This window comes from Daphnia pulex, chromosome 3 (genome assembly GCF_021134715.1).
Source record: "Daphnia pulex isolate KAP4 chromosome 3, ASM2113471v1".
NCBI classification, from domain to species: domain Eukaryota; kingdom Metazoa; phylum Arthropoda; class Branchiopoda; order Diplostraca; family Daphniidae; genus Daphnia; species Daphnia pulex.
This window is the reverse complement of record NC_060019.1, coordinates 7435007-7459237: the sequence shown is the minus strand read 5'-3', so window position 1 is coordinate 7459237 and position 24231 is coordinate 7435007. Positions and strand designations below refer to the sequence as shown.

The 24231-nt window shown below is 44.1% G+C and overlaps 4 protein-coding genes across 8 annotated transcripts; 2 read left to right on the top strand and 2 right to left on the bottom strand.

Moving 5' to 3' along the window:
* Positions 1-5276: 5276 nt before the first annotated feature.
* On the bottom strand, positions 5277-6060 carry LOC124190314 (inactive tyrosine-protein kinase 7-like). Its single transcript, XM_046582940.1, has 2 exons — positions 5773-6060; positions 5277-5699 (listed from the first exon to the last, which is right to left on the bottom strand). The coding sequence occupies exons 1-2, from the start codon at positions 6058-6060 to the stop codon at positions 5277-5279; spliced, it is 711 nt and encodes a 236-aa protein (XP_046438896.1).
* Positions 6024-8273, bottom strand: LOC124190458 (tyrosine-protein kinase-like otk). Its single transcript, XM_046583100.1, has 9 exons — positions 8158-8273; positions 7804-8100; positions 7451-7735; positions 7110-7382; positions 6892-7039; positions 6692-6819; positions 6418-6627; positions 6223-6349; positions 6024-6155 (listed from the first exon to the last, which is right to left on the bottom strand). The coding sequence occupies exons 3-8, from the start codon at positions 7725-7727 to the stop codon at positions 6237-6239; spliced, it is 1149 nt and encodes a 382-aa protein (XP_046439056.1). The 5' UTR covers positions 7728-7735; positions 7804-8100; positions 8158-8273; the 3' UTR covers positions 6024-6155; positions 6223-6236.
* Positions 8274-11937: 3664 nt separating this feature from the next.
* Positions 11938-14114, top strand: LOC124190313 (protein TANC1-like). Its single transcript, XM_046582939.1, has 8 exons — positions 11938-12157; positions 12237-12395; positions 12463-12573; positions 12643-13091; positions 13177-13395; positions 13468-13661; positions 13732-14048; positions 14101-14114. The coding sequence occupies exons 1-8, from the start codon at positions 11971-11973 to the stop codon at positions 14112-14114; spliced, it is 1650 nt and encodes a 549-aa protein (XP_046438895.1). The 5' UTR covers positions 11938-11970.
* Positions 14115-18292: 4178 nt separating this feature from the next.
* Positions 18293-23285, top strand: LOC124190453 (peroxidase-like). 5 transcript variants are annotated; one of them, XM_046583091.1, is made up of 19 exons: positions 18293-18455; positions 18518-18612; positions 18667-18690; positions 18811-18846; positions 18920-19385; positions 19459-19866; positions 19927-20236; positions 20308-20528; positions 20592-20643; positions 20720-20847; positions 20910-21103; positions 21162-21381; positions 21450-21798; positions 21862-22018; positions 22088-22172; positions 22237-22325; positions 22389-22587; positions 22652-22754; positions 22830-23285. In XM_046583091.1, exons 7-19 carry the CDS (start codon positions 20067-20069, stop codon positions 23149-23151), a joined length of 2289 nt encoding a protein of 762 aa, XP_046439047.1. In that variant the 5' UTR covers positions 18293-18455; positions 18518-18612; positions 18667-18690; positions 18811-18846; positions 18920-19385; positions 19459-19866; positions 19927-20066; the 3' UTR covers positions 23152-23285. The 5 variants fall into 5 exon arrangements, with proteins under 5 accessions (XP_046439047.1, XP_046439046.1, XP_046439045.1 ...); XM_046583090.1 differs by lacking the exon at positions 18667-18690; XM_046583089.1 differs by lacking the exon at positions 18667-18690 and having other exon boundaries at positions 18789-18846.
* The last annotated feature ends 946 nt before the right edge of the window (positions 23286-24231 follow it).

The window sequence follows — 24231 nt, the reverse complement described above, 5'->3', positions numbered from 1 at the left end:
CTTTATCTGAATATTTTGTTCTCTATAACTTGCATTCTCAGACCGAAGGAATCAATATCACAACGACCCAAGTCACAGAGGGAGACACAGAGGGCGTGGATACTCTAACATGAGAGGTGTAAAGAATGGTCGGGTCAATGATCAAAGGAGACAACAGCCCCCACGTCACCACCCTGGAGCGCATGCTGATACCAAAACATGGGAATGCATCTACTGCGAAGTGGATTCCCATAAAACAAAAGACTGCAGGAAGATGCTCAAAGCCAGAGAACTGGCCAATGAACATTTCAAAAAGAAGAAATCTTCCTCTGCATATGGTGCTAATCACTCCGAAGAACCAGATGATGAAAAACAGGAAACCGTAGAAGATGGTTTTGCAGCATCCCAATGTTACGCGATCAGAAGCGTGTTTGACTGGTTTGCCGATTCAGGCGCAACGGCTAGCATGACGGATCAACGAAAACTTCTCATGGACTATGAAACCGTAAAACCTGGAACCTGGTCTGTTTCTGGAATTGGTGGAACAAACCTATCCGTTTACGGCCGAGGAAATGTCCCAGTAATTACAGAGGTAAAACATTCAAACAACCAATCAATAATCCAATATATATTTATACATATATATATATTTAGATCAAAGGAAAGGAAAGTGACTTCATCATCAAAAATGTTCTACATGTTCCTGGAATAGGAATTAATCTATTCTCTATTGGAGCTGCGACGGAAGCAGGCATGGAATGCACTTTTGTTGGAAACAAATGCAACTTCTACCACAACAAACAACTGATACTGACTGGTGAACGTGCAGCCAAGACAATGTATTACCTTAACATCAGATCACAAGACACAGAAGATTTTGCCAACACAGCAACCCAAAAGGTGACCTCACTCACAACTTGGCATCAAAGACTGGGACATGCGGATCATCGCAACATTAGAAGAATGGCAGATTTGAGACTCGTTGAAGGAATCAACTTGGAAAGCGGACGAGTCACCTTCTGCGTCTGTGACGACTGTCATAAAGGAAAAATGCACAAATCCCCATTCAAACCGTCCACATCACCAAGAGCTGATAAGATAGGCGGAAGAATCTGCGGTGATGTATGTGGCCCAATGTCGTTTACATCACTGGGAGGTGCGAGATATATGCTGCTGTTTAAAGACGAGGCAAGCTGCTGGATTACAGCCTATTTCATGAAGTCAAAAACGGAAGTCCTTAACCATATCAAGACCCTCTACGCTTTCATCAAAAACCAGACTGGCTTCTCCATTCAAATTTTGAGAACTGACAATGGTACTGAATTTAAGAATGCAGAAACAACGAAATGGACACTGGAGATGGGAATACGGCATGAAACCAGCTGTGTATACACACCCGAACAGAACGGAACAGCTGAACGAGCTAACCGGACGATTATGGAAATGGCGAGATGCATGTTATATTCAAGTAACGCCCCACTCTGGCTTTGGGCAGAAGCTGCCTCATATGCGGTCTACATCAGAAACAGAATTCCTCCAGGAAAACGCGAGCAGTCACCATTTGAAATCATGTACAAACAGAAGCCTGACCTATCACCAATTAGAATTTTTGGATCAAAAGTTTCTGCGTTAGTGCCTGACGCCAAACGAAACAAATTGGAAAGCAAATGTTCAGAAGGCTTTCTAGTAGGATATGATGACTTTACAAAAGGATATCGGGTTTTCATCCCTCTCAAAGGAAAAGTGATTGTTACTCGTAATGTAATCATTGATGAGACAAGAATTGGATTTCAGCCAGACTTAACCCACAGCATAGCAACAAAATCCTTCATCAAATCTACCTGTGATCCTTTTACTGTTCAGCAAGAACCACGTCATGAGGAAAGAGAAGACTTACAAGTTCCTCAGCTACTGGTAAACTTATTTAAACAAAATTTAAACTAAGCTGATACTTTTTTCTCACTATTGCTCACTCTCTTTCAACCATAGAATGAAGATATGCAACAAGATGAAATTGCTGGGACACCTAGACCAGAACCAATGCTGGTGGAACAAAACAATGAGAGGCAGAATGAAGTATTAGATCTTGTCATAGAGAACGTGATTCATCCAGAAGCTGATGTAATTATTTCACAGATAATTTTCTTCATGATTCTCATATTGTGCACATACTACATAAGTGACTTTCTCTAGAAAGAATTTGACTACTAATATTCAAAACTTACATGCACAATGATAAAGTAGAAAATACAAAAGATCTGAACAATAAATCTTATTTTATTTTACCAGAATGTATGGGATGTTGTGGACGAACAAATGGAAGCAGCGATTAGAGAAGTCAATCAAGCGCCGAATATAGAACATGCCAATGATGATAACAACATCATACCAGTACTGAATATTGAGATATTACAGCCTGAAGCAGAAGTGGGTAGTCGAAGATCAAAACGTCATCTGCCACGCATAAACTACAATGAAGACACAACGGATGAATCCGAAATTGAACAGGGTGCGAAAGCACTCCTTGAAGTACTGACGCTAGAACACGACCCATCGAAACCATACAGTCCTGCTAGTGCCCTTCTCCTGGAACCCTACATTCCAATCAGCTTTAATGACGCAATGTCCTGCCCAGAATCTGATCTTTGGAAAGAAGCCATTCAAGACGAGCATAATTCACTCATGGAAAACCAAACCTGGGATATTGTTCCATTGCCACAAGGTAGAAAAGCAATTAAATGCAAATGGATACTGGATTTTAAACCTGGCCATAAAGGAGTCAACGCGAGATACAAGGCAAGGCTTGTAGCCTGCGGATATGATCAGTTATATGGCGTCGACTACCTCGTGACTTACTCCCCTGTTGTCAAACACTATTCTATTCGACTGGTCCTGGCGATCGTCGCAGTGTTCAATCTGGAAATGTTGCAATTAGACATTAAAACTGCGTTCCTATATGGGAAATTAGAAGAGACAATCTACATGCGCCAACCTGAGGGGTATGTGATACCTGGAAGGGAAAAAGAAGTGTGTGATCTGAAGAAACCAATTTATGGCCTCAAACAATCTTCTAATTGTTGGAACAAGGAATTTGATAGTGATCTTATCAGATTCGGCTTCAAGCGCTCACAGCATGACCGGTGTGTATACCTGAGAATTCGTCCAGATGGGGAATATACCATTCTCATTATATACGTGGACGACGGTTTAGCATGTAGCAACCGACCCAAAGTCCTTGAAGCCATTCTCCAACACTTGCGCAGCAAATACCAAGTTAGGACGTTGCCCCCGAACCGATTTGTTGGCTTAGACATTTCGAGAAATAGAGAAGAAAGAACTCTCTCCATCAACCAACCGGATTTTGTCCGAAGAATATTGAAGAGATATAACATGGAAGATTGTAATTATAAGTCGATCCCAGCCGATCCCAACAACAAAGTGAATCACAAAATGTCCCCAACAACAGAAGAAGACAAACGGGATATGGAAAAACGTCCCGTTAGAGAAGCGATTGGATCCTTAATGTACCTTGCAAACATGACAAGACCAGATATTTCATACGCGGTTAACCAAATATCGGCCTTCGTATCCAACCCTGGAAGTGGACACTGGGAGGCGATCAAACGGATTCTTGCGTTCCTAGCTGGCACCAAAAATCATGGAATCTGCTTTGGAGGTGAAAGTAAAAATCCTGAGACACCCCTCGTAGGTTTTACAGATGCTGACTTTGCATCGGACATGGAAAAGCGAAAATCGACGACGGGCTTCATATTCCAATTCTATGGAGGTGCAGTCTCTTGGGGGAGCAAGCGTCAAAGAGCAACCGCCATTTCCACTACCGACGCAGAATTCTATGCCGCTTCGGAGGGAGCAAGAGATGCCATCTGGTTCAAGTCAATTTTGGCGGAATTAGGTATCAACACGGGAACCATTCCCATGTACTGTGACAGCAATTGTGCGATAAGCATAATAATGGATCCCGAAGAACACCAACGAGTCAAACATATTGACATCAAATATTTCTTCATCCGAGATCACCAAGAAATCGGAACACTTAAAATGGTAAAAGTTCCTACTGAAGATCAGGTCGCGGATATTTTCACCAAGCCCCTTGCAAAGAAAAGGTTTCAACGTCTACAACGGATGATGGGAATTCGAGATATTAAGGAATAGGTAGATATCATTCTCACACATAACTGACAAGTAAATAGTACCCTACACTTGAGCACAATAATACGCTACCCAATAATTCTCCAATCCAATCCTTAGAGAACTGTTTTTCCAGACCAGGCTTCCAAAAGAAAATATTAATTCACCATTATTACTTATTTAGTTTTCCCGCAAACATACGAAGTTAGACCAGGTGTTGAAGTAGGAATCGGGTTCAGCAACTCCGTCTGCTAGTTGGGAAAACCCACTTACGCCTAAGAGGAGTGGTGACACTACTGTCAAAGTGCGGTGTGTAATGGAGCTCGCCTGCTCTCTATGTTCTGATATCTTTCACGGTAACGTTGTGCTTTGCCTTGCTCTTGGTATATTCTAGATCCTATCTATTAATGTGGTTTATGTCTAACTATGTAATAACCAATACTATGTTAACTTGAATATACTATGAACCTTGATTAAGGTTCAAACTTCAACAGAGATATTTACTGGGCTTCAATATGAATCTAATTTGATATTTATATTTATCACCTATGTCTACGGTATTTGCCTGTATGTTTTATGAACTATTTGGTGACGTCACCATGGGCCTCAATTTCATACTAGCTATATTTTTATGTTTGCTACAGATCTTCTCAAATAATTGGATCTGCGATGAGAGCCCGAATATGATCAACACGGAAACATCTGCATGAAAAATAAACGCTAGACCTTTTATTTCAGTTTTCTTATTTGAAAACTATATGTCAAATTTCATGAATCCATCGTGGTCAAAGAATGACTAATGACATCACTGCTGGATATGGGAGCAAGATTTCTTTGAAAATAAAACTGTATCTAATGAAACAACTCAAACACCCCTCTTTCTACTTTTTTAAAGCAAGTAGAGTAATAGGGACATCGTTACGACCATCACGAGAATACAAAATAGTAAAGTACATTCCGGAACTAAATAATAGCTGGATCATCAAAAGTGAAGCGAAAGAATCGATAGTATAATAAGATAAGTTGTTCACAAAATATAATTCGGTGTAAGATATAGGCGAAGGGCTTTTTACAAAAACACAAAATCAACTTTTAGTGCGACCATTGAGAGAGAGAGAAACGGCAAAAAAATTGCTCATAGTAAATCCTCAGCGGGTTTTAGATTCGCCGTTGCTGGTTGATGGCGTTGCGTTATTGCTATTAGATTCAGCGCAAACCAGCAGTTCGTCAAAAGACGGCCTGAGAATGGGGTCGTGTGACCAACACTTGACAAGTAAACTGGACATGGCGTTCGATTTGCAGAAGGAAGCGTCCCAGTGTTGGCCACATTTCTTCCTCAAATCGGCCAGCAGAACCTCGTCCGATCGGTCGGACAGAGGCCGTTGGGCGGCGTGATGCAACTCCCAGATCGTGACAGCGAACATCCACACGTCAGACTTGGTCGAATATTCATCCTCCAACGCTGCTTCGTGCGGGAGCCAGCGCAGAGCGATCGACTGGTGCTTGTAGACGTAGTAATCGTTGTTGAACGGCTCCTTGTCCATTCCGAAGCTGCCGATCTTCAAACACACCTGGGCGGGAACCAACGAAATTTCGAAAATCCATCAAATCACCCATACTACTGTATAATTTAAATGTATGTACCTTGGTATTATCTTTGCCATGGAATGCGACCAGGATGTTTCGCGTGCCCAGATCACGGTGAACGAAGCGGGCTTCGGCTAGTGCGTTCATTCCTCGAGCGATCTGAATTGTGGCGCTTTGAATTTGGGCGACCGACCACGGCGGCTGAGACGAAGAAGAAGTCGACAGCAAATGCGATTTCAGATTGACGTACGGGTGGAATTCCATGAGAATCATTTGAAAGTCGGGCGAGTCCCGACAGCAGCCCAGCACGGCCACCAAATTGGCGTGGCGGACTCGATGGAACATATCCACCTGTAGACGGAATTCAATGTTCAGGTCCTCGTCTCGAGTACTCAATATCCTGAGTAAAACACGAGTGCTGCCTTCTGCTGAACTCAGACCTGTCACATTCAATTGAATTGTTTAATTTTAATAGAAAAAAAAAAATAATGATAAAATTTAGCTCACCAGTTACGGAGCCTTCAAGGATATCTCCAAACCGGCCTTTTGCCTTGTAATGCTCCTTTAGTGATTGAGGAGTTGGGAACATTTAACTTGTCAATGGCCGGAGACTGACGACAATCTACTTTTGTCACTGTCGGTTTAAAAAATTATATTGAATTAGAAATGTTATGTGTATAATACATTTTTGAAGGAACTCACGCAAAGCTGTTTGAACGTCGAGTTGAGCTTCTGCATCACCAGCACCGCCGTCATTAGGCGATCGCAATTTTCTTTGGCGTCGTCTTAATCGACACCAAATCAACAAACCAACCGACAAGAAGATGTGGGCAGCGGCCGCTCCTAACGTGATTATTATAGTCTTGGCGATGGATTCAGCACCGTCGTAATCACCTGATTGGTATTCCCAATCTAAATTAAGGAAAACATTATTTTAAATAACCTTTTGCAATTGAATGAAGATTCTAGTATTTACCTTTCACCACCAATCGAAACTCTGCCCTTTTAAATCCTCCGGCATTACCAGCCGTGCATCCGTAAAATCCTTGATCCTCTTGCTGGACATTTTGTATTGTCAACGTCCCGTTTCGATCCACAGAGAATCTGAAACAAAAAACCCAAACACAATTATAACCCCGTTAATTTTTAACTGAATTTCCTATAAAGGTATGTTACCGATCAGAAGTAAATCCGTCCATGACGGAATCTCGATCCCATTGAATCGTCGGGGCAGGGTAACCTTCCGCTCTGCAATGCAGTTCAACTTTCGTGCCTTCCTTGGCGAACGTGATGTTGTTGGGTAGCGACGTAAAATGTGGCGACACTGGGAAGTATTGAAACGTCAAAATCAAACTTTGGCGGGAAATTCAAAAATTGTTGATGTCTTTAATTACTCGTCACGTTGATCAAGATGGAAGCGCTGATGAGCCCTTGAGAATTGGTGGCGATGCAAGTGTATTGGCCGGCATCATCGTCCTGGACTCCGTGAAAAATGAGCGTTCCGTTGACGTCTTCGATGTGTGGCGGCCAGACCAGCAACGGCTTCAAGCCTTCCTTCACCCATTGGACGATGGGAGCTGGATTGCCTTGAGCTTTGCACAAAATCTTGCGGACTGTGCCAAGCTCCAAGCTCTTGGCCACCGGTGGCACAGTAAACTTTAATTTTTCTGTCACAAAAATCAAAGAAATTAACTAATGAATACATAACCGTGAATCAATCGGCAAAATTTATTACCTCGGACATGCAAAGTGGCCGTTTGAGAATCGACCGGATGGTGACCAATGGTTTTCAACCGACACGCGTAGTTGCCGCCATGTCTCTTGTTGGCCGTGACGAATTTCAGTGTTGAATTGCGGAGGCCATGGATGGGTTTGGGCGGATCGAATAGCGACTGCCCGTCTTTCAACCACTGGACGGTCGTCGCCGGTGCTGGCGATCCTGAAAATGTGCAGCTCATCGACGCCGTTTCATCTTCGTTGAGTGTAGCGCTCACAGGATGTTGCTGGACCATCGGTGGAGCTGGGCAAAATATAATCGATAACCAATAGGGAAAATAAATCTATTTCCATCATATTAAAAACACTTACAGGTCACCACCAGGTTAACTTGAATGGACACGTTGCGGGCTGCATTTCCGGCCCGACATCTGTACGTGCCAGCGTCTTCGTTTAAAACCCTGGTCAGGAGGAGAATGGAATCGGCGGTTGGCGACGGCGGAGTCAAGACCTGACCGGAAGGTCCCTCCCACCAGATGGTTGGCGGTGAAAGACCATCGGGTGCAATGCAAGTCAACTCGGCTGTCGAGTACTCGGCGAAATAATAGTGATGACCATTGGAGAGCGGCGGGGGCGGGTCAATGGCCGTTTTGGCGAAATCATTGAGATCTACAAAATTCAACGATTTAATTAAATTGTTGGATTAAATTATAAAAACCAACTTACAAGCAACTTTTAAGTGGGAACCGTATTCTTCAACGTCGCTTTCACTGATGCTCGGCCGGCAATGGTACTAACCCTCGCTCAGCTGATTGACTTTGGAAATGACCAGATGCCCAGCATCAGCTTCAACAGTGTACCTGAATTGACATAATGATCCAATAAAAAATAACACAACTTGTTCAATGCAAATATAAATATTGTTTCGTATATACTGAGATGTTTGGCCGAGGAGACTGCCACGAAAGTGCCACTCGACGGGAGCCGGAGGCTGGAAGGAACACGGAAGGCGGACGGTGGTGTCGAGTTGCGCCACCGTTTCTTTGGTGAAGCGGACCAGCTGCCTGGTGACTTGACTCGACGACAGGCCGAAAGGGACGTTGAACTATGAGTGCTCTCCGGCTCCGCTGCATTATTTGGGCCGAATCCAGCGGATGAGAATTGCAATGTTGTATTTTTTGTGCCCCATACACATCTTTTACCAAAGACTTTTTGAGTTTTTGTACTAGCTAGCCTATTCACTTTCTTTTATAAATTGACAAAATAGAGTGACGTCGTCGGTCGGGGAGAGGAGGAAATAAACAATGAGCATTCAACCTAGACACACGAAAAATGTTTTTCTATAAATACCTGATGACTTTCGACGTTATTTTGATAAGGAAAATCGTGCTTGACCCGTTGTGACATCCCCCGATAAAAGCCTCCTTCGACTATTTTATTTCCGCGTGAACAGGGTGAACAGGGAACAGCCCTGCTGCTGAAGTCTGATATCAGAAAAAGAATCGAAATGTAAGATCCCGGCGAGGAGACCACCATCATCATTCGCCTCCAATTAAAAGACAAACAAACAGAAATAACCATTTGCCCATTTAGGGGCGCTATGGCGCTTTCCGCGTCGTCAGTCGTGTAAGTATTTATCGATTCGACACGTCGAATTTAGACGTGACAACCGGTTTTCTCTCCCCTTTCTTAATAAGGCCAGATTCAGCCGTAGTAGCGGAGTATCCAATGGTAGGCTACACACTACACACACAAAACTAGGCCTACATAATAACAATGAGTCCCCTGTTTGATCTGCAAAAGGGTGAAAAGCAATTTCCATCCACGTGTACAATTCTTATTCTCTCTCTCCTGGTTGGTGCTGATTAGAGGATGAAGAATTTTCATCAACTTATTCATCAACATCCGAGCGCTGTATATGAAACAGGCCAGAGAGCAGAGGATGAGCCACGCCAGGAGCCCTAATGATTGAAATGTTACCAGCTAATCAGAAATCAAAAGTTGGAAAATTTTGTTCTCGGGCACGCTATTATTATTATTATCGAATATAACCCATCGATAAATGTTCTACTGTAGAATCTGTATGTAATAAAGGCTTAGCTGCTGCTGCTGCTGAGCAATTGCATAAAAAAATCTGAAGATCAAAATCAAATAAGAACACGCAAAAAAAGCGCAGTAGAAGCCCCTTTTTGCTGCTGGATATTCTCACCCGGCAGTTAACAGGGTCACAGACAAGGTGCGCACGTTACACAGGTGACCGACGTCGATGGACTTCTCTATTGATTTATTTGTTGATTAAAAAAACGAGACAATTATATTGTAAAATCATTGGATAAATACCAATTCATTTGGGATGGCAACCAAATATCTAGGCTTGTTGTCGCAATGGGTCATAACCATTTTGTGAATGTATTCTAATCCCGTTGCCACCTGATAAAGAACATTTTCGTGGTGGCATTCGCCTGCAACATTTTTGGGATCGTCGTCTTGCAGGAATAATTTGTCCAACGAGACTTCGCATAATTATCAAGCGGTAAACGGCGGTAAATAATCGAGCAGGTAAATATTGGTTTCAAGTTTGATTTGAATCTAAGTTTTGATTCAATTTTTGTATGGTTTCAGGTGGAGGACATTCTCCGACAATGGGGAGACAGCCCGGAGACAACGGAGAGTCGGGGGCCACGTTCGGCCGTCCGGCGCCGTTTGCCAGTCAACCGACAACCCAGATGTTTTTCATCCGCCACTGTTGTCGTGGGCTCGTGGCCGCACTGCTCCTGACGGCGTAGGCGTGAATAAAATCGATAAAAACCATTTTTTTTTAAGTTTAGGAACAATAGTCCCAATAATTAATAATATATAATTATAAAATTAATTCAAAGTTAAAAAAAAAGTTTTGCGTTTGCATGGTTTCGAACACTGACATGGATGAACATCTCAGATCCGTCCCCGTTATTTTCTAATCTAGGACTTATTATATAATATAGATATAATTTGGAAAATATGTATTTGCAAATGTTTATTTGAATTTTTTTTAAATCTGAAATATAAGAGATAAAAACCGAACGTTTTTTCCAGTGATTATTTTTTAGTATGCCCACACTCTGTATTGCGATTAAATCCAATTTAATAGCAAGTTGACTGGCTAGCTTTCGATAACCAACATGCATGACCCACATTCAGGGCTGCCTCGTACGTGTTCCTAATATTATTCCTGCCTCTCATGTACCCCTCTCCGCCTTTCGTCCTCGATTCTCTCATAAATTAGAGTTCGTACATTTAAGACTCGTAAGTGCCGGGCACGATCTGACAGTTGAACACATGGGAAAGCACACTGAGCCTCCATCATTCACTTCTGAATTTTTTTTTTCTGAATTTTTCATTCACTTCTGATCTTTCCAGACGCTCTAACCACTAGGCTATGTACGTTCTACAAGATATACAATTTTCAAGTCTACACTATGTAGGTAACGTATCCTAGTTACGTTAGCACATTATAAACCTTATTTTATGGTCGTTTTTTGTTTCTATTGATTTCATTAATTTTCTAATGAAGTTTTCAGCTTTTACTTACATACTTGCCTTTTCTTTCTTTCTTTATTGTTTTCTTGTTGTTTACTTTATACAAAACTTTACTTTTTGTGGTGTGGGCGGCATCGGCGGCTTTTTAAGTAGAGTTTTGTTGAAGGAGAAATACACCAGTTGAGCTCGCATGAGATATTCCTTAATCTGTGTCATGCAATTCTAAATCGATGGGGGGGGACGAGTATATCTCATTCTCTCTCGGATGCATCCGCACATCCGCACTCCTTTTGTTTGTTTGTTTCTTTCTGGGAGAACCTATTCATTATTAGTATTTAAAAAAATAAAAATAAAACCTGTTGATGCTATCCATGACCATAAGTGGGTCCTTTGGGAGGAATCCGTCCTTTGTCTCCCCCTCCCCCGTATGTGTGTGTGTGGTAGAAAACGGAAGAAGAATATGCAAATGACAATGAGAAAAATGCGAGACGAATGTTTTCTCATTCACAGGATAAAAAAGAAACAGGGCGTGGATTTCATTGAATTCATTTATCCACATTTATCTTTTTTGTTAAAAAACTGGAAATTTTTTTAGATTTACTTCGAAACGAGAAACGCTTCAGAGAGAGTGACTGGATTGCCTCCGGCACTTCCTGCCGTTTCCCGACTCCTGCCAGCGGTCGTAAGAGATTTGACATTTCCGTTTCTTATTTTTTCTTTTTAAACCGGAATGAATCAATTGCCTTAATTTTTGAATTTGTCCAGCTGTCACTTCGCCTTTCGTCCGTCGTCTAGTCCTTCCATATCTCCGCGTTCCAGCCGCTCCATGTGGAGCTCCCGCCGGCTGGTCCGTCACAATAACGGCAGCTCGCCGTCGCCGGCCCGCTTCTCGGCCGCCACCAATGCCTCCGATCATCATCATCATCATCAGCAGCAGCAGTCCGTCTACGGACAGTGTTACCAGGGTCCATCGTCGTCGAGGAGACGTCGAGCCAGGCGTCTCCGTCGGTCGGCAGCGAAATGATGAGCCGATTGGGGCTCCTCTTCGGGGCCGAGGCCCGCAATTCGCGCAGCCCGTCGAGCGGACGCGGAAGCGCTACGCTCATGAGCGCCCGCAGCCAGGATTCCTCTTCGTCCATGAAGAGTCTTGACGTTCCGGCCAATCGGGTCACCTCGTCCAACGCCAGTCCCGTCTCCACGCTCACCGGTATTTTTTTTCAAATTCATTTTTTAAAATTTGAATTTTCTTCCCGCCATTACATTAACTTGTATTCCATGACGAACAGGATCGTCTGAGGCCGAGATGCAGTCGCAGGCTTTGAGAGAGGTTCACGACCACTCTTCCGACAGCTTGGGCTCGTCCCTTTCCATGTCGCTGGGCGGCCGGAGCGCTTCCGTTTCACCCGGCCCGTGTTTCGCAGCGTCACGACGCCATTCTTTAACCGGTAAAACTTCAATTTTTTTTTTCTATTAAGCAAACAGTTTGTCATCAAATATTTGCTTGGCATTCAGTTTCTCAAGCCGGCCAACAAGCGGATGACTCGCACATGTTTGGCCAGCGACAGGCCCTGATTCGCCGATCCGCTCGCAACGGAACTGTTCTCGGCCCCATCGATCCCAAGAGTAAGTCGATCGAAACCAAAAGAATTGAATTAAAAATCATCTGTCATTTGACCTTGTTTTGTTTGACAGTTCGATTCGCCCAATTCCGGCTGCCGCTGCTGGCCCTCAAGCCGCTTTTCTTCCAGGTGCCGCAGCAAGAAAATATCGAGTCGCAATTCTTCTGGGGTCGATCCTGGATTTTCCGCGACATGGCGTCGCATTTGCTTCCACCAACGTCGTCGTCGTTGGCCGGACAGCCGATGGAAATGGCCGGCTCGAATCGTCGCGGAGTCATCCTCAGCGGTGCTACCGGAAGCGGGAAAACTTGCGTGGCGCTCCAGCTGGTCGAATACAGCTGTTTCGGCCGCTCGCGGATCCCCATCGCATCGGCTCCCACTCGGGCCGAGTGCATCTACGAAAATCCCTACTCCAGCACTTCCGGCGAATCCATTTACGGCCGGACTCACACTCCGGTCCCTCCGGCTGCCGAAACCATCCAGTCATTGGCCACCAGAGTGGTGGCCTACCACTTTTGCCAGGTATGAAACTTAATTTAATGATTATCTAATTGATCTTCAACGCAATTTCTGACTGGATCTGATTGAATTTGATGAAACGCCACAGGCTGACAACAGCAGCACGTGTCTGGTTCCGGATTTCGTTCATTCGATTGCGGCCCAGTTGTGCCAGGCGCCCCAGTTGGTGGCCTTCCGGCAGCTGCTCCTCTCCGATCCTCACCTGCAATCGCTGCTCAGTCTGAAGGAGTGCATTGCCAATTCTCACAGCTCATTCGTCAACGGCATCCTGGAGCCGCTGTCTTCCTTGAAACGATCCGGCGAAGAGGTAAGATTGCCGATTTCATTCACAAAGAGAGAATCTAACCAAATTAAATTGTTTTATTTATTTTTCTTCCAGGGCGGTTTTCCGACGTGCCTCATGGTGGTGGACGGCCTGTGCGAAGCCGAGAACCACCGGCCGGATTACGGCGACACCGTCAGCAGTTTTCTGGTTCGACACGCCCTCCAGTTCCCCAATTGGCTGAAAGTTGTCGTCACTGTCCGGTCTGGATTGCAGAATATCACCCAGCTCCTGCCATACGCTTTGATCTCGTAATTTTATTCGCCATTTAAAAATGAATTCAATTAGCATTAAAATTAATTGTTGATTCACCTGCTCCAGATTGGATGCACCCGGTGCCGGTGACTGGCCCAACAAGGATCTGATGGATTACACGTGCCATCGAGTCAACAATTGCGCCACCATTCGAAGTAACGTGGCCATGGCCGGCGTCAAGAGTTCTTCCGGCTCGAAGATTTACGGGACGGTCGGCAACGGAATCAGCGGGACCGCCTCGCAGGGTCAGGTGGCCCGTTTCGCCGCCCACCTGAGCGGCCTGTCTCGAGGCAATTTCCTCCACGCCAAGATGGCCCTGGATTTGATCGAGCAAGGCCACCTCTCCGAGATCTTTTTGCTCAACTTCAATCTGCGCTTCGCCAGTCTGCGGGCCTACGAGCGAGTCCAGCCCATCCTGTGCGTCTGCCTGGCCAGCCTCAATCCCATGAGCCTCCTGGAAATTTACCACTCGGTCAACGCCCTGCTGGGCGCCGAGCCGCTCACCTGGGAGGAGTTTATGCAGCTTTCTTTTTTTTTCATTTTCTTTTTGGTACGAAAAGGATTCCAATGAAGCCATCACCGTTGCGTCGGAAGTCCTAGCCTTGAGACCGGATTCCTTTGAGGCTCTTTATGTCCGAGCCAAGGCAAGGCGTGTCGATGGGTAAGTTCACCTTGTCGTTCAAGTTTCTATTCGAATTCCAATTCCAATTCATAATTTTTTTTTATTTTTAAAAAATAGACAAACTGAACAGGCGTTGTCGGATTTAAATGAGGCCATGAAAGTAGCCCCACCTGGTAGGGATGTGCGAAAGGTTTTGCTGAAAGCCATCGAAGAGACCGAAAGTGCCCAACGGCTCCCTGGAACTTCCACCCTGGCCTTAATGGAAACATCTTCTGACACCATCCAAGACTGCTGCAGCAGCGGAGTTGGTTCCAGTTCGACTTCCACTTCCGAACGAGGTTAACCCCCTTTGCTGGGCACCACTGTTCGTTTGACCGTGCCTCTAGTGAAATAATTGTTAAGATATTTAGTTGAATGTAATTTTCGTCTTATAACTTACCGTAAATCTTGTAATTGGCGTGCTTCGTTCTTCGAGATAATTTGTTTTCTTCATCTGCTTTGGCGTCGGATCAAATTCTCAGTAGACGTCTTATAACTTAAATTCTATCAATTTTAGAACCAGCTCTTGATGATTATTAACTTATTGGCGATTCAATCAAATAATGAAATTTTTAAAAGGTATCTTCTATTAAAAAAGCGTGACGGTTTATAGAAACAAAATGTTTTCACTAAGTGACATGTAAAAGAAATAAATGAAATTATAGAACTGAGTAGAATGGACTCGGGTGTAGTTATTCTCAGCAGCCTTTTCAAGTTGATTAAAAGATTTAATCGGATCGTAGTAAAAAGTTTATTTCGAACAATAATCATTGATTACGATGATTGCTGTTGATCAAATATTCAGAGAATAAAGGCTACGGTTATTACTTTATAATGGGTGTAGTTGCAGGTGGTGTGCACACAGTCTGCCTTACTAGTAAAGGTAAGTTTACAATTTCATCGTTTTTTTTTCTCGGATTCAGTCGAATTTTCTTATTTTATTTTTAGGCGAACTTTGAACTTATTTTGGATGTACGGTAATGATGAAGGAGCCTTAGGTCGTCGTGACACTAGCGAAGAAGCAGCGAATTTGAACCTTGCTTGCTTTAGCTCAACATCTTGGTCCTACAACCTACAATCAACTTGGTACTTGGCAAACAAAGCCCTTAAACAATCAAACAAATGAATAGGCGAAGCAATTTTTTTTATTTTAATGAAATTTATTGAAATCAACTGACAGAACAGTGACGACAAGTATCAAAAGTGAAACAAAAGAACCAAACACACGAAATTTCATCTTCCATCGGAAATATCTTATTAATGTCGCCGAATGAAGGTTTGTAGAGTCGGTGGAACCTTCTCTGCATCATCGAATGGAATTCCACTTTGGCGTAAGACTCGAGCAGCCAAGCAGCTCAGAGGCAGTGGCAGAGCGTCTCCGATGAGCGAATGAAGGTTAAGCTCGTTATCCTCATCACGGTCGATTATTTGGTCTGGCCGTTCCTGGGAGAGCAGGTTTTGCCATTCCTGGAAGAGCATCAAGGGGGTCGTACTTGTGTTGTCCGTCTGGTCTATGTGAGCCCCGTATTCCAGCAGCAGCCGAGCTTGAGCAACGCTGCCACGATTTAAGGCCACCAAGTGGAGAGGAGTCGCTCCGTGCGAGTCGGCCGCGTTAGGATCGGCTCCGAGTCGAAGGATCCACTCGGTCACAGACAGCTGGAAATCCTCGTCTGGATCATCGTCGCTTTCGTCGTCTTCGTCGCGATAATCTCGAATCAGTTCAAAGTCCTCGTCGTCACTTTCGTCCGCAGACATCACTTCGTCGTTTCCGGCCCCACACGACGGACATCCGCTCACGTTTCTGTCGTCACTGTAATCACTGAAGCAATCTTCATCCTTCGACGCACAAATGATGTCAAAGTCAAATTGGCTCCCACCGGCAGGGTCATCAATCAAGTCGTCATTGCTGTCCAGCAGATCGTTCACCGTGTCGCTGCTGTTTTCAAATTCGCCATGATCCAAGTCGCTTGTTTCATCCAGGTCACTGCTGCCCATTTCGTCGCTGTCTCTGTCCATCAACTCGTGAATTTCAGCGAACGCGTGACTCGTACTCTCCAGATGGCAAATCGCGTGGAGAAGATTCTGATTGGCGTTTCCCCATCGGTGATCTTTGGCTATGAAAAGGGACAGGCTGCGCTGGAACTGTTGACGATCCACGACACTCCATTGCGGCACCAGCTCGTGGGCCCAATAAATCAATCCCACGATGAAACTTGCCAGACCGAGTCGAGTGCTCGGGTCAATCTTTTGCTGTCGGGGATTTTCTTGCAGATGCGCCATGTACTGAGTGGCAAAATCGAAGGTGGCCATCAGATTGGCAAACGGAAACTCTTCTTGTTCCGGATTCTCTTGCAGATTGGTGATGCTCGACAACATGATGTCCAGGGCCCAGTTGATGATTCGACTCGTCTTTAATCCCTTCCACTCAAGTGATTGTGATTGCTGCAGAACGAGCGTCAGTATGTGGATGGCGCGGCCGCTCTGCCCTTGGCGGAAGGAACACATCGAAGCCCATTGGGACAAGAAGGTGAGATTGAAGATATGGACACCAGGACGGACCATGTCCAGGACTCGCTGGCTGACCAAAACTGCTTGGGTGAAGAGCTCGAGTCTAGACAGCGGCTCCAGTTGTTCTAATGTGGTAAACTCGCAAGTCAAGTTGAAAGCCGTGCCATAAGCGTCCGATGGAAGAATCGTTTTAGGTATTAGGTCCGGTTCACCATCGACCGTCGACTGGCGAAGATGCGTGGCTGCCCTCCAGTACATGAGGCCGTTTTGTGGGGCTGGATGCGTTTCGTAAAAGTAAAAATTGACTGCACCCATCAGTTCCAGAATGTTGATCTTTTCCTGTCGGCCGTTGGGACTTGAGACGATGGATTCGATCATTTGGGCGGTTTGCTGGTCCGATTCCACTTCCATGGAAAGAAGATAGGCGGCAATGTCCAATTCTCCGCAAACGATAGCCGCGTACAGTGCTGGAACGTCCAGGTATTCGACACCATTCCACACCATTCGTCCATTTTGCTCGATGGGAACGCCCAGTTTGCCGACCAAGAATTTGACCATGTCCAAGTTTCCTCGGCGGATGGCCACTAGAAGAGGGGTCTGCCCATGTTCGTTGTACGATTTTGACAATTCGGTAGTCACTTTCGGTCCGTGGATGTTGAGAGTTTTAATCAAATCCTCCCTGGAGCCTCTGGTTACAGATTCGAAAAATGCCTCGCAGTCCGCGTAAGTTATCAGCTGAGGATTCGTCGCGGGGTGCGGGTACGAGGATGGTGGCGAATAATTTTTCGGAACTTGTGTCAACACTCTTCTCCATTTCTTGACCACTCCCATATCATCGTCGTCGTACCAGAATCTTTTCCAAACCTTTCTCCAAACCATTTCAACATTCGCACGAGATTCCATTTTGCTTGCCAGGTTATAATCACAGTAACTTTATCTAGAAGGCGTAGAAGCTTACAGATGGTGTACAATGGGATCATATGCGGTGGCGATCCCTTATGTATGAAAAAGAAGGGCAAATCTTTGTTTGCAAGTCGACTTCCTCCTACAATTACGACTATATCTCGAAATTGTGTCAACCAATTAACTTGAATTTTGTTGCAGTGATTCCGTTTTCATTATTCAAACATTAATCAGTTGTTTTTTTTAAGGCAGAGTAATACAATTTTATTTGATTATCGTTTCGATTCAACATTCGTTCAGTTAATTCGCGCCGATCGTTATAGTGCGTAATATGGCCGCTTGGGGTGAATTGTGCAACAATTACGACATTATGATGTCAGTGCATTTCCAATTTACTCAAACAGAAAGCGATTACAATTTTGTGTTGATTTTAAGAAAGTAGAAACAAATTTGTGTGTTTAATCACACATTCACACATCATGCCTGCTTTCTACAGTCTGGTATTTGGTAATAGGACAACACGCTCTCATTAACGACATTCGGATTTCGCAGTTCGGATTTCGGAAGGTCGTCTGCACTCTGCAGGACTGCAAATCGAGAGTTTCTCGTTGTTTTACTGGGCAGACGTCGTCGATCAGAGCTCAAGAATCTTAATTGAAATTTCGTAAGATTTTAGCATTTTAGCATTAAAAAATTGTTTTCTTCTTCCAACAATACGGTAAGCCTCTATTTTCTTATTATTTAGTACAATTACTAACATAGTTTTGGCAAAATTGGTAGAAGAATCAAGGTCATTTCCCACAGTAGTTGAAGACTGCTTCCAATTTATCTTTCGTATAGCTGGGATTATTTATATTTTTCCATCCAACTAGCAGGTATTCATTGCATGCAATTCTTAACTACTTTAAATTTGTTGGAAATAACTGCAGATACTTCTTTAGACATTAGAAGCGGTAAGACTGTTGTATGATTAATTGTCACTTTTAAATCTTTTAAAGCTATCTGGTCTTAATCTTTTCGCTGTCCATTAATTATCTCTCCTGCTGTTGAGGGGTAAACTATTTGTTCTCCAGCGGCCGGCCAACAAGCTCTGCGCCATGAAAATCACAGTAAAAGTTTCTTTAAAATTTTCTGTTCTATTTACGCAATCATACGGTCGAAAATTTTATTCACTTATTACAGCTGCCCATCACTAGTGTCGTATGTCTTTTCCTCATGAGTTTCGACACCGGCAGAAATTGTCTTCCGATTAAAAGATGGGATACCTGCTGGGAGATCGCCATCTCTTGCGGAATCGATCTAGATGCTCTGTACAAAATGAATCCGTCCTTGATTGGCGGCCAAGCTTGCGATAATCTGAGGATTGGAGACGCTATTGGCTGTCAAGCAGCAAGAAACGCCATCGAAGAGAATTGGAACACCGGCGACGGCAACGTCAAATGGCAATTCAATTGCGATTATTACGGGCACGATTTGGAGCGGTTGCCGAGTTCCGGCGAAAATTGCGGAGGCCTCTGTGTTGCCCACCCCAAATGCACCCATTTTCGTTACACCGACGATGGCTACTGTTACTTGAAGACATTACTGCTAACAAGTCGTCGTACCCCCGCCAAAGGTGGCGTGTGCGGCTATCTTCCGTTTAAATTCGGTAATTTTTCGTTTCCTATATATTTTAATGTTAATGATCAATCGTTACAGTATAATTTACCATCATGTACCAGAATCACCGCCTCGGGACGTTTGGAATTCCGGAGAGGGTGGTGTCAAGTGGCTTCTCAACTGCGATTTCTTCGGCAACGACATCGGGCGAATCGAGGCTACCGGAGAGCAATGCGGCGGCCTGTGCGTTGCCAATCCTGAATGCAACCACTTCCGCCACAGCGATGGGACCTGTTACCTTAAAAAAACCTCGTTGAATACTCCTCGTACACCCATCAACGGTGGCGTGTGTGGTTACCTACCTTTCAGGGATTTCGATTCTTGTCCGGCAGTTGGCGGATTAGAGTCGAAATGCCGGCCGGTCAAAGACTGCGCTGTCTGGTACGATCTCGTTTTAACCACTCCCGGCGCGGGCTGCGCCTTAGCCGATGGCGGTCCGGGAGCTTGCTGTCCAGATCTTCCTGCAAACAGTATTAAAATTATGACATTTTATAACTTGAATTTTTACAATTTCTGATTTCATTTGAAAGGTTACGGAGCACCCCCTCTGCAAGATAACGAGAAGAAAGCCAAGCAATATAATCTCGAATTTAATTCACCTAAACAAGAGCAGCAGTACAACAGCATTAACAACTCTATGAACTCGGCGGCTTAGGCCGGTAAACTGCAGATGAAGGTCACCGACACGATAGAGACTCAACTTTTCGTGAACAAAATTTTCGTTTTGCCCGGCTCGTCTCGTGCTACACACGCGCTGGTCTTCACCAGCACAGCGGAGTCAGAGAAAATGAGTCGTGACGCAATGATGGAATCTTACACCGTCACTGAGATTGTTAAAAGGTAATTTTTTTTTGTCTATCCTTCGTTATGATATTCATTTTAATCAACAATAATTTGTGGGTGCGGAAAAGATTTAACATTAAGCCGGAAGATGTTCAGAGGACCATGAAACAATTCAACTTAAAGGACACGATTTTGTCGGGAATGTGCACCGCCGATCCTGTTTGTGATGAAAAAACAATCCGTTCCCCTTACAGAACGCTGGATGGATCGTGCAACAACATCCAGCGACCTTCCTGGGGAAAATCGCTCACACAATTCCAACGGGCTCTTCCTTCTGCTTACGCTGACGGTATACCCAAATATTTTGTCATGCTCGAATTATATTTATATTGAAATGAATCAAATTCGATAGGTGTACGGACTCCCAGACGAGCTAAAAATGGCGGCGAAAATGCCCTTCCCAGGTAATCAAAGATTTACACGATATGATTCGCTAAGAAATTGGCTGACTGAGAAATATTTGATTCGTGTGAATTGTAGCGCTCGATTGGTGTCAACAACCGTCGCCGTCGATATTGACTCTCCCAGCCAAAGTGACACGACCTGGGTCATGCAGTACGGGCAGTTCATCGATCACGATTTCACGAGAACTCCCGAATTCAAAATGGGTACTACTAGCAAGTTTCAAAGCGAGGAAGTAAATTTACTTATTCTAAACCTTTTTTAAAAGCCAATGGAAGCACTATTCCGTGCTGTATGCCGGATGGGAAATTTATTGAGAAAAAGCTTGTCCATCCCGAGTGTTTTCCGATTGGGATTCCGGAGAACGATTCTTTTTTCTCGAAGTTTGGCCAACGTTGTATGCCATTGGTCCGTTCGGCACCGATTCGCAGGTCAGATTGCACCTTCGGCGCTTCCGAACAGGTGAGTTGATTACACTTATTCATTTGGCAATTAATTATCACCTCAATCTTGGATATAGATGAACCAATTGACGCACTTTCTGGACAACTCGAACGTCTACGGTTCCGACGACAAAACAGCGCGGGAATTACGAACGTTTAAAAAAGGCGGCATGAAAGTCACTCCCAGGAATGAATTAGATTTACTCCCAGCCGACGAGGAGTCTAAGGTGTCGTGTACCTTGTCCAAAACAGTGTCCGGAATCGATCCACCCACCGATGTCAAGTGCTTCAAAACAGGTCAATAACATTTAGACAAAATGTACGTGTCGGAGAAAAAATTTTAAACTTTGTTGGGGGCCTAATAGGTGATACATCTCGAGTGAACGAGCACCCCAATTTAGCTGTGACCCATACGATTTTCTTGCGTGAACACAACCGACTGGCGGCTGAACTGGCCCGTTTGAATCCCGGATGGGACGACGAGCGTCTCTACCAGGAGGCCAGACGAATTCTGGCCGCCCAAATGCAGCACATCACATTCAACGAATGGCTGCCCGTCATTATCGGTCGAGTGAAAATGCAGGAACTCGGTCTGCTGCCACTGCAACAAGGTTCCAGTCAAGATTACGACAAGAACCTCAATCCGTCCGTTTTGAACGAATTTGCTGCAGCCGCTTTCCGGTTCGGCCACACCCTCATTCAAGGGAAACATCAGTACGTATATCATTTTTCCTTAATTATTCAATTATGGGTCTGATGAATCGAACGTTTGTGCAGTTTGACTAATCAGCGGGGGACCAAGGATCGAGAAATCCTGTTACGTCAACACTTTTTCAAAATGCAGGAAATATACACGCCGGGCAATCTCGACAAGTTTCTCATTGGATTGGCCAGTCAGCCCAGTCAAAATGCGGAAAACTATTTCACCCAGGAGGTAAATTTGATTATTACAATTTCATATCTTTATTTTAATACGCTGATGGTGTTATTGTTTATGTCACAGGTAACAAATCATTTGTTTGAAGAGCAAGGCAAGGGTTTTGGCTTGGATTTGGTTTCACTTAACCTCCAACGCGGTCGTGATCATGGTATTTCTTCCTATTTACTATACGTCTTTCCATTAAGCTAATGTAATAACACTTTGTGATATAGGTATTCCCGGCTATAACGCCTATCGGACCCAATGTGGTTTGCCACCTGCCGGCCAATTCAGCGACCTTCTCAATTTGATTTCCCCTGCGGTACGTTTACAGCTCACGCTAAATTCACGTCAACAAAAGGTTATGAGATGATATACTTAACAGATTTTGGATAAATTTGCGAAATTGTACGATACGGTTGACGACATCGACCTGTTCATCGGGGCCATGTCAGAGCGATTGGCTCCAGGTGCCTTGGTGGGACCCACTTTTCAGTGCATCATAGCCGATCAGTTTCTGAAACTGAAACGGGGCGACCGCTTCTTCTACGATCTCGCTGGACAGCCCAGCAGCTTCACCAAAGGTATGAAAACAATGAAAACTTTTAAATTCTGATTTGACCGATTAATTTTTGAACAAATGTTTAGATCAACTGACTGAAATCCGACGCGCCAGTTTTGCCCGTCTCGTCTGTGACAACAGCAACGTGAAATCCAGCCAGCCTCTAATCTTTAAAACACCATCTCACGTGTAAGTAAATCGACAAATTAATTTAAAAATTACGATGACGCATTGACTAATTATTCCCCGTTTGATTTACATCAGAAACCCGATTTTGAATTGCGATTCCGGCTCTATCCCTCGTCTTAACCTTCGCCCATTCGGGGTGGAAGATCGCTGGCCGGAATACAACACCGGTGAAGGCGGTGTCAAATGGCTGCAGAATTGCGACTTCCCCGGCTACGATCTGAGTCGAAAGACCATCCCAGGAGAACAGTGCGGCCGACTCTGCATCAATGACGGCAAGTGCAACGCGTTTACCTACAACTCGGTGACGGGAATCTGTTTCTTGAAAGACATTCCAGCCTCGTATGGTCGCTCACCTTGGAACGGAGCTATCTGCGGCTTCCTTCCGTGGAAATTTTAATTGTTTCTAATATATTTAAATACTCTTTATCTGTGAATCGACTGCCCAAAATCTGTCCTCTTGCAGGTAGATTATTTGTATCGCGCCTTACCTGCTAGCAGAGTGTAGAGCAAAATACAAAATGTCGAGTGAAACATGAGCTAGCAGTGGATAATGGATATACTGCAGTCAGTTCTCACAGTTTTTTGTCGGTCGTAATTGCTTGGTGTGAACAGTGTGTGAAACACCAGAGGTTTTTTTAATTTTTAGAGACTGTCTGAAGGCTACATGAAATTTATTTATGATTGTGGTCAAACAAAACACAATAATTGCGCAATCGTTAACATTGTCTGCTTTGAAAGGTCAAGGTCTTTGAGCTCGGACGTTAACTATAAACAAGGGCTCTTTCAGACAAACCGCGAACCCGGAAACATGCTCACTTGCTGACTTCATGGCTTCATGCCATATGTATAGTTAACTCCGTATTTGGTATTTATTATTTATTTTACTGGTCGGTTGCTTGCCAGCACATGTGGGTTTTGAATTTAATCCTCTGGGGAAATGAGATGTTAAAAAGTTATTAGCTGATGGTTCAGAGTGAATATGATTAAAATATCGCCAAACCAGTTCACCCAATCATGTGGTTTAGTAGATAGTGCCTACTGTATGTGAAGTAAAAAAAAAAAAAAAATCAAGAAAAATTAAAGAACTTACTAGTTACTTGTTAAGCGTGCTGACTCTTCCTCACATCAATCTCATAAGACTTTCACACTAAAATTTTGGGTGGGCTTCAGATACCGAATTGACTTTTGCAACAGACTAGATTTAAGCTATTTCTTCAAAAGGACTCAAATCATGACCGTATGTTGGACTGAACCAGTTGCTGATGCAAGTATTATAAGACTTGAAGTCTGTGTGCTGAACATGATTTTTAAAAAAAATCGCCAAACCGGTTCGCCCAAATCATGTAATTTAGTGTGTAAGCCCAATAAAAAGTGTTACTACAAAGTAATGAAATTAACATAATTAACGACATAATTGGCTATAGTTGATATACGTGTCTCCTTACTTCAACCTCATAAAACTTTGCATACTACAATT